The sequence below is a fragment of the Balaenoptera physalus genome, assembly GCF_965194825.1.
Source record: "Balaenoptera physalus genome assembly, chromosome: 11".
In the NCBI taxonomy this organism is placed as follows: domain Eukaryota; kingdom Metazoa; phylum Chordata; class Mammalia; order Artiodactyla; family Balaenopteridae; genus Balaenoptera; species Balaenoptera physalus.
In genome coordinates, this window is record NC_138896.1 from 109,497,074 (window position 1) to 109,512,923 (window position 15,850).

General features: G+C 52.8%; 1 protein-coding gene across 2 annotated transcripts; it reads right to left on the minus strand.

Annotated features, from left to right (window-relative positions):
• Positions 1-2,260: 2,260 nt before the first annotated feature.
• On the minus strand, positions 2,261-15,807 carry SEC61A1 (SEC61 translocon subunit alpha 1). 2 transcript variants are annotated; one of them, XM_082414006.1, is made up of 12 exons: positions 15,630-15,805; positions 15,394-15,461; positions 12,847-12,912; positions 12,681-12,759; positions 11,588-11,719; positions 9,792-9,901; positions 9,358-9,511; positions 7,760-7,920; positions 6,394-6,591; positions 5,992-6,183; positions 5,520-5,596; positions 2,261-4,172 (listed from the first exon to the last, which is right to left on the minus strand). In XM_082414006.1, exons 1-12 carry the CDS (start codon positions 15,634-15,636, stop codon positions 3,986-3,988), a joined length of 1,431 nt encoding a protein of 476 aa, XP_082270132.1. In that variant the 5' UTR covers positions 15,637-15,805; the 3' UTR covers positions 2,261-3,985. The 2 variants fall into 2 exon arrangements, with proteins under 2 accessions (XP_082270132.1, XP_082270133.1); XM_082414007.1 differs by lacking the exon at positions 12,681-12,759 and having other exon boundaries at positions 15,630-15,807.
• Between the last annotated feature and the right edge of the window lie 43 nt (positions 15,808-15,850).

Consider the following 15,850-nt stretch of genomic DNA (forward strand, 5'->3'; position numbering starts at 1 on the left):
GTCAGCAGTTGTTGGGACGTCAGAGTGTGATGCTGTGTGGGGTAGTGCTCTTTGTTCATCCATCTTTTTGTACGAGTCTCTGGGTGGCATCCCATCTTCTTTCTCTGGGGTAAATACCCAGGAGTGGAATAGCTGAGCATAGGATACGTAGCTGTTTAGCTTCATGAGAACTTGCTAGGCCTTTTCATGACGTACGGTCAATTTTTTATCCCTCCCCTGACTCTACCTTTAAACACAAATAGTAGCACGCATTGTTCTGCTTCTTGTCTTTTTTTTTCCCCTCAACAGCACATCCTGGAGTTTCTTCTAACTCAGGATGTAAAGGATATTCTCCAAGTTCCTTTCCACAGAAAGGAGGTGCTGCAATTTATTCTCTCCCCTTCTTACGGGCTTTTAGATGTTTCTGTCGTTATTGAGCTGGGCTTTGCAGGATGAACAGGAGTTTGGCAGGCAGACAGACAGAGGGAAACTGCGGCAAGGCCCAGAAGCTTGGTGGGCACCACAGAACCCCAACTGTTAGGACGTGGCTTTCTGAGGGCGGCGGACACAGCTCTCGCCCCGTGTAGCCCGGGGCCTGCTGTGTGCCGGGTGAAAGGAACGGGTGACATGGAGGTGTGCTGGCCACAGGCTCGGGGCGGGGTGATGGCACGTCCCAGAGGGTTTGGGGCAGGGGAGTGAGGGGGGCACTGCCCGAGGGACAGTCCGTCTGGGACTCTCCGTAACCAGGCAATGGTGTGTGTTGCAGTGTGCGCCAAGGCTTCTGCTGACCCTTGGACGCTGTCACATGCCCACCCCCTGGCTCTCCTGTTAGGAAGCCAGCCTCTAACCTGGGCCATGGGCTGACCCCTCGGTTGGAGATGGGCAGCTCACCCGTTTCCCCTACATGTGAGCTTGCTGAAGACTTAGCCTGGTGGGGACTCGGCCCAGGAAAGGCCTTCAGCGGGCGGGGGCGGGGTCAGCAGGTAGGGGCCGGCGGTGGGCCTGGAGCAGGGCCGGCTGACTGGAGTGGGGCGCGTTTCCCCGGGCCCCAGTCCTCGCTCCGACGAGGCCCCTGGCAGAGGTGCCTGCAGGAGGGGCTGTGTGACCGTTGGCCACAGTCTAGTTCCCGGGGCCTGGTTCTTCTCGGGAGCCGTGGGAGGACGAGTTCTCCTGTTGGCGGTGGCTGGTGCACGGCCTGCCCCACAGGGGAGGAGGGCTGCCCCACGGCTCCCAGCACAGAGGCCACAGGCAGGCAGTGAGGGCCAAGGGGCAGCCCACGTCACCTGAGCCACGCACGCGCCCACCATACCACACGTGGCCTTGCTCGCACGGGCTCTGCTCCTGGCCACGGGCACAGCAACACTGCCAGGCAGTGAGGGGATGCATGCTTCCTGCGGGCAGGAGCTTTTCTGACTTGAGTTTCTGGAGGTCCGAACAGGGCCGCCTGCCTGCCTCGAGTTTCAGTGCCTGCTCGCCTGGCTCTTGTGGCCGCGCGGCTTGCACAGGCCAGGCCCCAGGCCCTGTCCCTCCAGGGCGCCCAGAGGACCTCCTGCCCTGGCTGCACGGCACCTCAGATTTCCAGTATGAGGTCTAAGGCTCTATCTACGTGGGAACTCCGAGGCTGAGCCGGCTCAGGAGGAAGGCTGGCCACGTGTCCTCGGGGGCCACGGAGGAGAGGGTGGTGGTGGACTTGGGGTGAGGCCTCGTCCGGACGGGTGTGTCGGCTTCACAGTGTGGGCGAGCGGGAGGTTTTCTCTCACTTCACCCTGGAAACACCTGCCATTCAGCTCAGTGGAAAGTCGGCAGCCTTGCTGCACAGCACATCCAAGGGAGCAGCCACTGCACGCGCCACTGCCGTCCGCAAGATGCCGGGGGCCCAGGGCGGGGCGGAGACCCTCCCAGGCCTACAGGTTCGGTGTGTAAGGTCGCTCGTCTCAGCCAAGGGCAGCAGTGCCTCCTAGCCTGGACTTGGAGAGCTGGAGGGTGCTGCGCTCACAGGACAGACGTCGCCCCACCGTCCATTCCTGGGGGTGCTGGAACAGCCCACGCACTCAGCACCAAACACCCGAGCGTGCAGTTGGCACCATCACCAGGACAAGGAAGCTTTCCAGGCACGCGCCTTTCTGAGGAGGGACTTCCATCGAGGCGGGACCTGGGAACCCCGTGCAAAACCAGGGCCCAAGCCTCACCCCGCACACCCCCGAAGGCACCCAAGGCTCCACCCTCCTCTCACTGGCCTCGGTAACACAGGAGAACTGAAAACCAAGAGACCACCACCAGGTGGCTTGTAAAAAGTTGGCTTTATTTGTCTCTTAGTCACCTTATCTCAGTTATGCCATTTTGGCGTCCACAGTGACAGTCCCCTGAAAGCTGGGGTCAGCCCCACCCCCCAGTGACCAGTGACCGCAGGGCAGGAGCCCGAGCCACGCAGTGGTCAGAGGCTGCAGCAGGGCTGCAGGGGCGTCAGGTCTCTGCTCAGGACTGGGTCTGACAAGGCCACGTGTGGTACGGTGGGCGCCCTGGCTTGGGGTCGATGGGCTGTGGGCCCATCCGGGCTCTGCTGCCAACTTGCCGGGTGGTGCTGGGCAAGTCTCTTCTTGTCCCTCGGTTGGCCTGTCTCCTGGGCAGCACAGCCAGTGAGGTCTCAGGGCCCCTGTGGACTCAGGCGGGTGCCAAGCTGGCCACCTTGACTGGCTCTGTGCTTTGAAGGCCGCTGTGCGCTGCTGCTGGTGGGGTCTGCTTTCTCCGCGGGGCAGGGAGAAGCCCTCAGGCTGCGGAGCTCACCTCTGCTGTCTCTGCGGCCAAGCCGCTGCTGGTCCCCGAGAGGGGCCTCCCTAAAGGCCTTAGAGAAGGTTCTAATTCCTAAGGTCTAGATTACCTGTTACTGCAAACAATTTATCTTAGACATAATTGCGAGTCTTTTCATATAAACATGGGTGAAACTTGGCAAAAAAAAAAATCTCTCTGACCCTGATTTCACCATGGATTTCACATGGAGGGCCTGGGCCCTCCTCTCTGCTGGGCAGTTTTGGTGAAAGCAGAGATCAGAGCTATCTTGTCATTTACTTCACTTGTGTTTGGTCCTAAGCACAGTAAAAATGTTCTAAAAAAATACCAGTGGGAAGTCTTCAGCCTAGAAGGTAGCATCTGAGGCCAGCCACAGCACCTCCCCTCTCGGGAGGCGAATGGGAAGGGACACACCATGGAGAACAAGTTCAGTGACAGCGGGAGGAACTGGAGAGCCAGCACCTCAGGGTCCTCCGCACGATGTCCACTAGCTCAGCCAGGCTCGACTATGCAAAGCTGCAGCATCGTGGCCCGGCTCCATCACTGAAGAGAGAGACGGCACAGCCAGGTCAGCCCACAGGCACAGGCAGAAAAATGCACAGATGGGCCAGTGGTCTTCTGGAAATTCGTTCCTCTCTTTTGGAAGAAGCTCTGTCCTAAAAAACAACTTTTAAAAGGGAAAAAACAATTGTGTCTTCCAGAGAACCCGTTTTAAGCCAGATGTTCCCACCTGACTGTGAAGGGGACACGCCAGGGCGCAGCCCACACGCACCGGAAGACACATGCCCTGCTCCCAGGCGCTCGCCCTCCTGCCACCCGAGACGGAGACATTTCAACACTGCTTGTGCTTCTAACCAACAAGACATGCCCTTCGGGGGGGAGCAGCCGAGACCACTGCAGTCGCTGACAGCACTGAGAAGGTGCGAAGGTTAACACAAAAGTGACGCGGACACAGGGGACAGTCACTTCTGGCAGTCAGCTGAGTAAGACCTCACTTCTACAGTTCTGTTGCCAATGCCAGAATGAAAAGTGAAATTGCAAATTGAAAAATTTCTAGCACTTTAGAAAGTGGAATGAAAGAATGTGAAATTCAAACAGGTGACTAAACCAAAGTCCTCAGGCCACAGCAGCACCCCCGAGACAGCGCCCACAGCGTGGCGTCCTTGCTCCCTTGGCCGTCGTGGAGCACGCCGCCTCTGCCTGGTCCAGGAGGCACGGCTCAGAACAGAAGGGCCCCCATGCTGCCGACCTCACTCTGCTCCTTGACGAAGATTTCAAAGTACTGGTAGATGATGGTAACCGCAAGCAGGATGCCGGTTCCAGACCCAATGGCACCCAGGAAGTCAGCCAGCACGGAGAGGGCCCCGATGCAAAGCCCGCCGAAGGCCGCGGCCGTGGGGATGTACCTGGGGAGGGAGACGGGTCAGCCACGGGCCGCCAGCAGATCCCTCCAGCCTGGCCTCCCTCGCCCAGGCTACAGGAAGGGCCGGGCAGCCGACCTGCTTACCTCTGAGTTAGGAACCGGACTCCTCTAGGGGTCACTCCACGGCCCCCATAAAGTCTCATCTACTCACACCTTAATGGTCTGGACTAGGGCTTGCTGTCCAGTAAGTGGCCACACGAGTCACATGTGGCTAGTGAAATGGGACCAGTCCAAAGCAGATGTTGAAAACATCACATGAGATTTTGAAGACAGGAACATAAAATATCTAATTATGACTTTTCTTATGTCAACTTGAAATGAGAGTCTGGATATATTGGGTTAAATAAAATGTATTCTTAAAATTAATTTCACCTGTTTCTTTTTGCTTTCTTTTTTATTAAGAGATAACGGACATATAACATTTTATTAGTTTTAGGTGTATCTTTTTACTTTTTTAACGTGGCTACCAGAATACTTAAAATTTCACATGCATCTTGCATTATATTTCTACTCAACAGCAATATAAATTCAGCTTCAGAGAATTCTTAAGGGAATGAACAAAATTGCCCAGCATCTCTGACAGGAATCAGAAAATGATCTGGCATTTGCCATACTGACTTGCAGTTGAGGTGAGTGAGCTATGGTCCCCAGGACAGACCTGGTCCTGATTACAAAACCTGATCCTGTAAACAGACTTCTACAGGAAACCATTCACGTTCATCCAGCGATGGTGGAAGAAATGAGTTGAAATAAGTTGGCTTAAAAGTCTAAGACACTCACTACGGCCAACCCAGCTGCCCAAGAGGCAGCCCCACTGTGAGGGGAGAGGCCTGCAGACTGCGGTGCTCTCCTCACCCCCACCTTCCCCACAGCGGGTCACCAAGTGCCGGCGGCCTCTCCTGTGTCCCCAGGTTACTGCCCCACTGGCCCCCAGCCCCTCTGCCCAGACTCACGACGTCCGCCCCGCCCGGTGGGTCTCAGCCTCCAGCACCGACCTTCCGAATGCTGAGCCCTCCCTGCACTCTCTGCCAGCCTCCCTAGCCTCACCCGAACTCAGACGCCCCCCGCCTACTCCTGGAGGGCCCCCGCAGGACCTGCCTGCAGCACGCTGCCCGCAGGAGCACGGCAAGGTCCCGCGTGGTCAGCAGCCTCAGCAGCCGCCCTGCGGCCACCTGGACACACGCTCTGTCTCCGTGTGGCTGCCTCTGAGGAGAGGTGCCGCGTGCGCGTGCGCTGATTTGCTCTGTCCAGCACCCAGCCCTTAGCAAGGTCATCGATACTGGAAGACCCGGGGAAGTCCGTCAGCCTGCCAGGGCCGGCCAGCACTCACCGGTTGAGCTCGTGGACCATGGACGTCTCTCGGTGGCCCCTCATCACCATCTGCTGCTCCTTCAGCTGCTTTGCAACCTGCGTGATGCCCATCAAGGGGAGGACAACGTTCAAGTTCAGACGTGGAGTCGAGGGCCAGGTAGACAGTTCACGGTGGTACCAGCCACAGACTCCCCTCCCCAGCACCCTAACGACATTGGTGAAGGTAACTTTAAAACTGCCACAAAGATGTCAGATGAGAAAGTCTAGTTTTAGTTTGGCTGCAGCTTCGCAGGCGAGCATGGATTCATTTACCCTGGGCTCCGTCCACGGCCACGAACGCTCTGGAACCGGCCCTAACGAGGACAAAGCGCCGTGCACGTTCACAGGCCACCATCCCAGGAGGGGGGACAGGCCGAGAGCCCTGATGCCACTTGCAGGAGGGAAACGCCGGTCCCCGGCGGGCCCCCCCCGAAGCTGTCGCTCACACTCACGTCTTTGGCAGAGGAGCCCGAGACCTCGATCCACGTCTTGGAGAAGAAGGCGCAGGAGCCCAGCATGAACACTATGTAGACGACGGCGTGGACGGGGTCTTCCAACACGGAGCCGAAAGACTCGGGAGGAGACAGGTAATAGCAGAGGCCGCCCACGGGGTAGGCGCGTGCTGGGCCGCCAGAGGAAGTGTCCTGGGAGGATTCGCGAGAGCCTGTGAGTGCCGTTCCCCACCTCAGCCGCAGGGCAAAGACACTTCTGAGCGGGTGGGAAAGAACAGCTTTGCCCAAGTGCCCACAGTGCAGGCTTCTTACCGAAAAGAAACCTTCGTGTGAGCTTGTAATAGGCACAATTAGAAAGCATCTCTGGGTGAAACACCTGGCTTCCGAAGCCGCTGTACTTACCGACCAGGTGCCCAGCAGGCTGACCAGCAGGTTGCCACTGAAGCGGGCGGACAGCATCTGGGAGATGACGTAGAGGTTGGAGACGAGGGCGGACTGCAGGATGATGGGGATGTTGGAGGTGTAGAAGAGCTTGATGGGGTAGGTGTTGTACTGGCCTCGGTAGCGGGCTGACTTGATGGGCAGGTCCACGCGGAAGCCCTGAGAAGCCAACAGAGCCAAACGCCCTCACTGCCTCGCTCCAGCCACGTGCCAGGCGTGCCCCCAGGGAGCTGCCCCGAGCGGCGGTGCCCAGCCCCCCACACCCCCTCCCCAGCCAGCACTGCACTCGGGGGCACACCAACAGAAGGGTCCCAACAGGCTGGCTTAAAATGCCCCCGAGCACAGCACAGTGTTCTGTCAAAAACAAAGCCCACCACGTCGTAGCCACATCTACATGGAATACACAGGAAGTTCCGACGGGCGCTCCAGCGCCCTCCCTGAGCCCCAACCGAGGCCGGACAGGGCCTCCACGCCTCGCAGCCAGCACAGCCACCTTCAGGGTGTTCTTCGCCATTACAGAAAAGCTAGGCTCTTCTACTTTCCTATGAGCGTAACCTCACCCTCTGAAACCAGTGGAGAATAGAAACGGTTTCTTTTGTGTACTTTTTACAATCTCCCAGTGCCTAGTGCCTAGAACAGAGTTCAGAATATAGAAGATTTAAAATAAAATCTTAACAATCCGACCCCAAGCCCGGGAAGAGTTAGCCTGTCATTCACCAGGCATCGGACTAAGAGTCTTGGCTGAAGGAACAGATGTGTTCAGTCCTCAGCATGTGGCGGTATAAATACCTCTTCACAAGCATTAAACTGCTTTCTCAACTGCTGTCCCTTCTTCTCTTTTCAATAAATGTCAGGATACAAAGCGGCTGATCAGAGAATACAAAGACCAATCCAACTACAGAAAAGCAACGGGCAGTTCAGGTCTCTCATTCAGAAGCAAGTCACGCAGACTCACAGGTCTCAGGAGGATGAGGACACGGCCTAAAAGCACCTACTAACTTGGGTAAGACAGCAGTGAGGCCTTCGGCTTTGATTACTCTTCACTTCTCTTGAGCTGTAAGACCTTGAAAACAAATCTTCTCTATTTGCTGACAGTCCCAACCCACAGGAACACGGTTTCAGAAACGTTGTATCTGCCTCAACTGTGTTAGTTCAGGCAAGTGCCCGTGATGCCACAGAACCTGCTCCTTCAAATGCCATTTCATCATTTCAGTGCGATACGATGGGTCACACTACCCCTGGGGTGTGGATGTGGGACACGCCCACCAAGCCCTTCTGAACCTTAAATGCAGACGTCAAAACTCCCCAGGGTTGGATCTGAACGCACCTGGAAGTAGATGACCACTGCAAAGACAAAGATGGTGGCGATCAGATTCATGAGGTTGGGGAGATTCTGGCGGTAGAACGCCTCGCGAAGGGCCCGGACCTTGTCCGTGCGTGTGGCCAGCAGGTGGAACAGTGCAATGATGGCGCCCTCAAACTCCATTCCTGTTACAGGCGAAGGTAAAGGAACAAGCAACTCAATTTGGCTCTAAGCTTCCTAGTGGCCAAAACTGAGAGGAGATGGAATTAGTTCTGTGACTCACAGTGCCTGCTCCTATAACCACAGGGACACAGGGAGGGCTCTCAGCCCTCGTTTCTGTTTCTTCTGTAGAGATTTCAACCTGCAGAAACAGGCTATTCTACCTCTTTGAATTAACTGATCTTATTTTCTTGGCTTGTGAGTCAATGGCCACCAGATGTGTGGAACAATCAACTGCAAAGTCCTAACAGCAGGGTCTGCTGAGCTCCAGCCGAAGGGGTCCTGCCTGAGGAGGGGCTCAGAGCTGCCTAACCCACGTCCCTGGGGACTCCCGGGCAGCACAGCCCCCCAGCTCTGGGGTGCAGGCTGCCCGGACGAGGCGGGCTTGGGCTCTCTGCTCCTCACACCGACGGCCAAGCAGAAAGGACAACACGTGTGCCTACCACACGGCCGATCTCTAGCGGAGTTCACGCCCTACCACAAGAGGGTGCCCAGGGATGCAGGCCAGCAACAGAGCCAGGAAAACTCGGCCAGGAAGCAGAGCAAGCTCGACAGAGGCCCAAGGAAAAGAGCAAGAATGGCCTTCTTTGGTCTGGGGACCTATTTTTAGTCTCACTAATGAGATTATGTGGTCTCTGCAGGTCAGGGACTCTGTTTCCAGCATTCACTTCAAAGAAGAGTCAAATGTGCGTGAATATTTATTTCTCACGGGACTCTTTTGAGTGAATAACATATTTAGTGATGAAAAAAGCTGATTTTCCTTTCCTAATCAGTCATACTTCCCTGAATGTTTAGAACTTTACATTAAAAACATCCTCTGTAACAAGATTTCCTTGGCACTCTTCGTGGGTATTAAGATAGAATACTCACATTCGCCAAGCATCTACTGTGAGCCAGGCATCACACAATTTCATGTTATTTCTCATTGAATCCTGGCAACCAAGGGCACAGCCAGCATCTGAACCCAGCTCATGAGCACCAAAGTTCCTGCCTCTTTTACAAAGTTGCCCTTTGCATAACCAAGTGTTTTGGTTCAGTGATTTCATTTTTAGAAACTTATTTACTGAGAGCAACTGTCAAAACATGTAAAGATGAACATATGATGATGTTCACCGTCTCACTGCTGTAATAGCAGCAAAGGCTGGAAACAACCTAGACGTCCACCAGAGGAAGGCTTGTAGAAAGAACCTGCTTCATCCTTGCAGTGAAATCCACGCTGTGCTCAGAAAAATGAGGCAGGATAATGTACTCTGGCAGGGCGAATGTCTATGACGTACTCTTAAGGTGAAAAATGCAAGTTACATATCATCATGAGCATAAACCTGTGTTTTAAAACACTTTACAGATGCACGGAGAAAAATCAGAAGAGAGGTACCGATGGAACCCTGTCCCCAGGGTCTCACCTCGGCCGGTGTTGACGGTGGTGGGGCTGAACGCCTTCCACACGATGGTCTCGCAGATGTTTGTGGCAATGAAGAGGGAGATCCCAGAGCCCAGGCCGTACCCCTTTTGCAGAAGTTCATCCAAAAGCAGGACAATTAGGCCAGCAACAAAGAGCTGTGAATGTTAAACAACAGAAGTAAAGAAACGCAGAGACTGCACTGCTGCTCCCCACGGCGTGGTGCTGTCCCCCCCTCAGGAACTGGCTTCTCTGCCGGGGGCCCTGAAGGCTGAGGGGACACACTGGCTGGTGGAGGCTCCTCTGTGAATTCAGAAGGGCAAGCACAGGGCTCGGGCTTCTTCTCAGGAAGAGGTCCTTTTATGCTCGATTCAGATCTGTTGTTGGGCAAGTGTGGGTGTGATGGCGCCTCGGAAGGGGGTGCCGGCCTAACCTTACCTGTATGGTGATCAACAGGCAGATCCCAGCACCCATTTCAGAAGGGTCTCCGTACATCCCTGTCATCACATACACGATGGACTGGCCGATGGTAATGATCATGCCAAACACTAGGAATCAGAAGAAAGCTGTTCTCAGGGTGGGCCACCCCACGGTCCTAGAGGAACCACTTACCAGACACCAGCTCCGTGCCGGGCACTGGGAGAACAAAGGTGAACACGACTGACCCTGCCCCCAAGGGGCTCGTCCAGGAAACGCTCAGCAACCGCACGGTCAAAGTGACAAGAATACACAATAACTCAAACGCTTGCAACAAAAGCGCGTGAGCTCTTTAATTCCACCTCCTCCTAAATTCACTTCTCTTCGGTGACGGGAGGAGAGAAAGCGTTGAAGCATGACAGACCTGCTTCTTATGACAGGTGTTGAGACAACACTCAGAGGCAGCCCAGCCTGCAGCCCCCGCGCTCAGGGCATCAGGTAGCTCGGGTTCTGGGAGAACCACTCGCCAGGCCGCCCGACAGGCTCGTGCTTCAAGGTCTGGGTCCAGGGCACAGAACACTGACGGGGATGAAGTAATCCCTTCCCAGTTTGCTTAACGTGTCAGTTAAGGAAAGAACTCACAGTGCCGCCAATGCACTTAGCCCACTTCTCCTGCCACAAAGCTCTCCTAAGGGAGGTTCTCCTTTCAGTAGATGGTCTTGTATCCTGTATCATTCACTACACTTCATTGTGACGCACAATGGAATCCACTCATTTTTACTGAGTCCACGATGCTAGATGGATCTCTTAGTATGGGACTGGGCTTCAATTTCAGCTTTTCTGCTTAGTTTGCCAAAAAAATAAAATTTTACTCCAAAGTGCCTGTCAAATATAGTCCCTATTTGAATTCTTAAGAAGTGCTCAATAAGACTGAATTCTTAAGGCAGAAAAAACAGCAGAGAAAAGCTACAAAAATTGTCCAAGACCAAAAAGGAAACAGCTGATTTGTACTTCTGACAAGTAACACACATATATATTTAAAAATCCTGATTTGTATCTGAAACTGACAAGTTTAAGTTAGATTACTCTTTCTTACGCAACTCTTTAACCTACTAACTTAAGATCTGTAAAACATGCTGGTATGGAAGAAAATATGACTGCATAGGAAACTGCAAATATCATTTCCTAATTAATACATGTCAGCTCAGTCAGGCTGAACTTGGTGAATTCTGATGACTGGTCACTGTTACCAGTGCCGCTTATTATTTACTACTGTGCAAGTATCATTATTATCCCCATTTTTATAGATGAAGAAACTGGGACATAAGAACTGTCATCTAACTTTGCCCCAAACTCACAAAGCTGGTAATTGGCAGAGCTAAGTTGAGAGGACCATCCTTCCCCTAAGATGAATCCTTTTAAACTCCCAGAAAAAAGAAATACAACCCTTGCCAAGTAACTACTACATGCCAGGCACTCACTGATGTTTTACACACATTATTCAAATGAATTCTTCCAACAGCTCTGAAGGAGACATTATCTCCTTCTAAGTGCTAAGGAAACTGTGGCGGTGAAGGGCGACCTCCCTGGACCATGCAGCCTCGGGGCACGACACCCGTCCCCTGCCTTGTCCAGCCGCCCCAAGTGCTCTCTGGCTAACACAGGCCACGGAGCCAGGCCAGGCAGGGCTGGCGGGCCACGGAGGTTACAACAACCCCCTCCCCCAAAAACCAAAAGGACTTCTGATGCCCCAAACTTTGCAGCAAATTCAAATTCTCAACTACAGACATCTGAACATCATCCAAAATCTCACTTACACTTCTGGGCTCCGTTGAAGAGGGCTCGGTCTTTCGGGGTATCACCAACTTCAATTATTTTGGCGCCAGCCAAGAGCTGCATGATGAGGCCGGAGGTGACAATGGGAGAGATACCCAGCTCCATCAGTGTGCCTTAAGGAAAGGGGGAGGCAAAGTACAACCGAAGTTAGCATGGAGAAGCAAGACGTTATTAAGAAAATGAATGAGCGAAACTGGACCGTGTGCCCCTGATACAAATCCAGTGTGTTTCAGTTTGCCAGCAGTATTTAATTCAGAGAATAACCCCAAAATATCAGCAATCAGAGGGTAATTCAATTCATTCTGTTCAGTCTGCCAGGTAACATCTTATTCTGTTTAGGGAATCACATGGCATTTAAACTGATCGCTGCATTTAAATTCGCCGTAAACAGATTCATGCTGGTTGTACAGAGATAAGAAAGGTTCGTCTCTTCATCAGTTAATAAGAAAGGATAACATTCAAATAATTTCCAGAGTCTGGAAAGGAGGCCAGTACAATTCTATCTAGTTGTGAATAAACCTCTATTTCCATTATGCTAAAATGGGCTATACTTCCAACTGATTTGGAACTTAATTTGAAACGTATTTTAAAAATGAGTTAATCAAAAGCAGTTATCAGCATAAGCATTCAAAATCCCGCTTCACCCCAAGTAGGTAACTGGTTAGAGTATACAATACACTGTTATGTATTTATTTTTTTGGGACATGTATATGTAACCTGTAGATATGGAAAAGACACAGCTGAGAAACAAATTACATATTCTAAAGAATGTTATCAAAACAGGAGACAGATAGGTAGAAATGTCATCATTTCAGCTGTTTAAAAAGCATTCTAGTTTTTCCATGTTTTAAGAAATTCTCTATGATGTAGACTTATCTTGCTGTTACAGGTTTTGTACTGCATTCAAAGCAACTCTGAATAGGATGACATGCCTGGGTGCTGACGCTGGCATTTACTAAGGCTATGTTTCAGCACAGCACGCTCTGAACCCTATGTAAAGCCAAGGCCGGTACTTTAACTGAAGGAGGCCAGTGAAGCCCGCACAGTACAGGGGATGCAGAGGGCCAGTCCTACCTCTGTTAGAGGCGAGGATCACTCTCATCCAATAGAAAGGGTCGGCTGAGTCTGAAGACATGATTCCAAACAGGGGGATCTGGAAACAAGCAGAGAGCAGCCCGCACACTTGTCTCCGGCCCCTCACATCCCCACCCCGACACTGGAACACCAAACGCGCGCTCACCTGGCAGCACACCAAGAAGATGAAGAGGGTGATGGCGGTCCATAGCACTTTCTCCTTAAACTGAATCTACAGAAGAATAGAGCCAATTAGGCAACAAGTTATCTTCGTAAGCAAATTAACAGAAACAGACTCTGATCAGACCCCTTTCTCTGCTCACCAGAGGAGCCCTGAACACTCCAAACCATGCACCAAGCGTAAGTACATGTATTGCGTGCTTTCTACGCACAAGGCACAGATGCAGAGACCTTCGTGTGCATCATCTCATTTAATCCTCACACCACGTAACGTTATCTTATTATTTTCCAACAAGAAAACTGAATCTTAGAAAAGCTAGGTAATTTGTCCCAAATCCCACAGCTGTAATGGGTTCGACTCCAAAGCCTGTGCTCTTAACCATCAGCATGAACAGTTCAGGATCAGACCCAAGATCAAAGAATGTTGCAATAGAAAGGGATTCCCAAATCAGACCAGCCTTTACAACACATGAACAATGACTTCTCATTTGATAAGGTTTTGTAACTGACAAAATCTTGTTATTCTGGAGTCAACTAATTTGCAATCTGTGATTGTTTCTTTGTGTATTCTCCATGGATTTAGGGTAAAACAATGTAATAAACACTGGAAGGGTGAAAGAGAGCTGCGTGTTCAACCTACCCACTAACTACTAGTAGCATCTGTTTAACTTTAGGATAGGTGACTCTTCAGTCATCTTATGGATGACCAATAAGCATCATTAGGGAAGTTGAGACCCCCGGCCCAAGGCTCCTCTGCTCTAAAACCTAAGTGTCTTCACTAGCACCTGCTGCCTGCACAGCAAGAATGGCTTTAAAGGGCTTAAAAAAACACACAGCAATTATTGTGTGGACTAAGGATCTTAACATGGAAATACCTTGTGAGCGACGGTACTAAATGGACAAGATCGTGTTCTTAAGAAACACTCTTTTAAGCTGCAGTCTGAATGAGCATGGAGTCGAAGTCCTGGCTCTCTGGTCAGCAAGGGGCCGCAGTGCCTCCGTGTTGACCACTGTAGACAGGCCTCAACAAGACAACCACACAAAGGCGCAGGGACTCGACATTCAGATACTCCACGTGAAGTTGGGGAGAATTCACAGAACTTGTCCTCTGGTCATCTGATCCCACCAAGAAATCAGGAGGAGACCAAGGAGGGCAACACCACGTCAGGCTGACCAGTAACACAACAAGCTTGTATGGAAATGACTCTTGATGGAAAAAGAGTGGACAATTTTTACAAGACTCCTCATTTTTAAAAAACCAAATCTCCTCTCCTGGATGCAGCCAAATTCAACAGCAAAACATCGAAAACTGTTTATCCAAGTCTTGTCACTCTACCTCTTAACAGCCCGCCATCCACCCCCATCTCCTAGGCCACTCCCATAGTTCACTCTCGATGGCAGAAGCCCCTCCAGCGCTCTCACCCTCTACCCTACCCCAGAGCAGTTTTCTAATCTGTCCGGCTCCGATGGCTCCCACTACTTCCCACCCATCCTTTCCGTTCTATCAACACTGAAGCACATCTAACACCACCCCCCCACCACACTGGTTTTCCCTGCCTTAGCACACTCTATATTTCTTCTTACCCTAGAATTCCTTTCCCTTCCTTCAAGGACACTTCTATTCCTCCTTCAAGGCCACCATCAGGCATCATGTCTTCCAGGGTTCATCCCTTCTGGAGCCACTGCTGTACCCTGCACATACTGCCACTGCTTCATGCACCACACTCAGTTACAAGGCCAAGGTCACACAGCTATCAAGAGGCTGTGTGAAGGGTGGGTCCCAGGCGGGCCTGCCTCCAGAGCCCCGCCATTTCTACCGCACTGAGGGCACACACACACACACACAACTTTGCATATTAGCCCATCAAAGGCAGCACGTATGTGGGGCAGATGCAAAGAACGTCAGGACAGAAACATATTCCTATTAATTCTGTGTAAAAACCCAATGAAACTTCTTCATTGTTTCATAGCTTTACTTACACTGGCAACACTCACTGTCTCGGCCTGAAGCTGTGCAGCAGCGAAAATTCTGATAAAGATTCAACACAGCTCTACATCTCTATCTTTCCATGTTTTAATGCACCTGCTGTAAAAGCACGGGTCACAAAACGCCCTGATTCTCAGCAAGGTGACGGCCCACGGAAAAAGCGCAAACTCGACCGTACAGAGAAAAGTGCCTGCTCTTAGCTCCTTGTAGCAACTGGATACAAAAAGCATCTCCTAAAAGAAGGACCCGCCCACGATCAGCTTCTGCGGGAGCTGAAGCGGGAAGGGGCGCTCAACCTGGGTATCTGAGGCCCTCGAGGCGTTACTCACTCAGGCCGGGATCCACCTCGGGACAGAGCAAACCCGAGGCTCTGCCCGCCCGAGTAACTTCCACGGAGAATGCTCCAATCGAAGCTCGGCGGCTCGGTGGAGGCTCCCACCAAGCAGGCCACCCGGACCACTCTCGGGGGAAGGAGGCGTCCACTCGGCGTGCTGGGGCCACTTTAACGGGGTGCAGGCAGCTTTCCCAAGCCTTCCCCGGACTCACCTTCCGCTCCGGCTTCTGAATTTCGGGCAGGATGACACAGAAGGGCTTGATGACTTCCAGAAACTTGACTTTGGGGGAAAAGACAAGAGTAAAGTTAGGGCTGGAGGACCCCGCGCCACCCCGGGAAGCCGTCCGCGGGGCCAGGTTGGGCAGGGGCGCGGGCCGGGTGGGCTTCACGGCCGGGGAGCGAGGTCCCGCCCGCGCCGGCCGCGCCCGGGCTGTCCCGAGGGACTCACTCGCCATGGCGGCGGCTGCTTGGCTCCGGGTCGGGCTCCGGGTCGGGCTCCGGGTCGCGTTTCGGCTCCGCTACGCTCCGACCGAGGCTCCGCTGCCGCCCGTCCTGCTCTGGAGCGCCGCGCCTCGCCGAGAGACACGTCAGTGCTAGCGCCGCGGCAGCCGCTTCCGCTTCCGCTTCCTGCCACGCGCTTCAGCCGTGCGCGCCGCCCACGCCTAGACC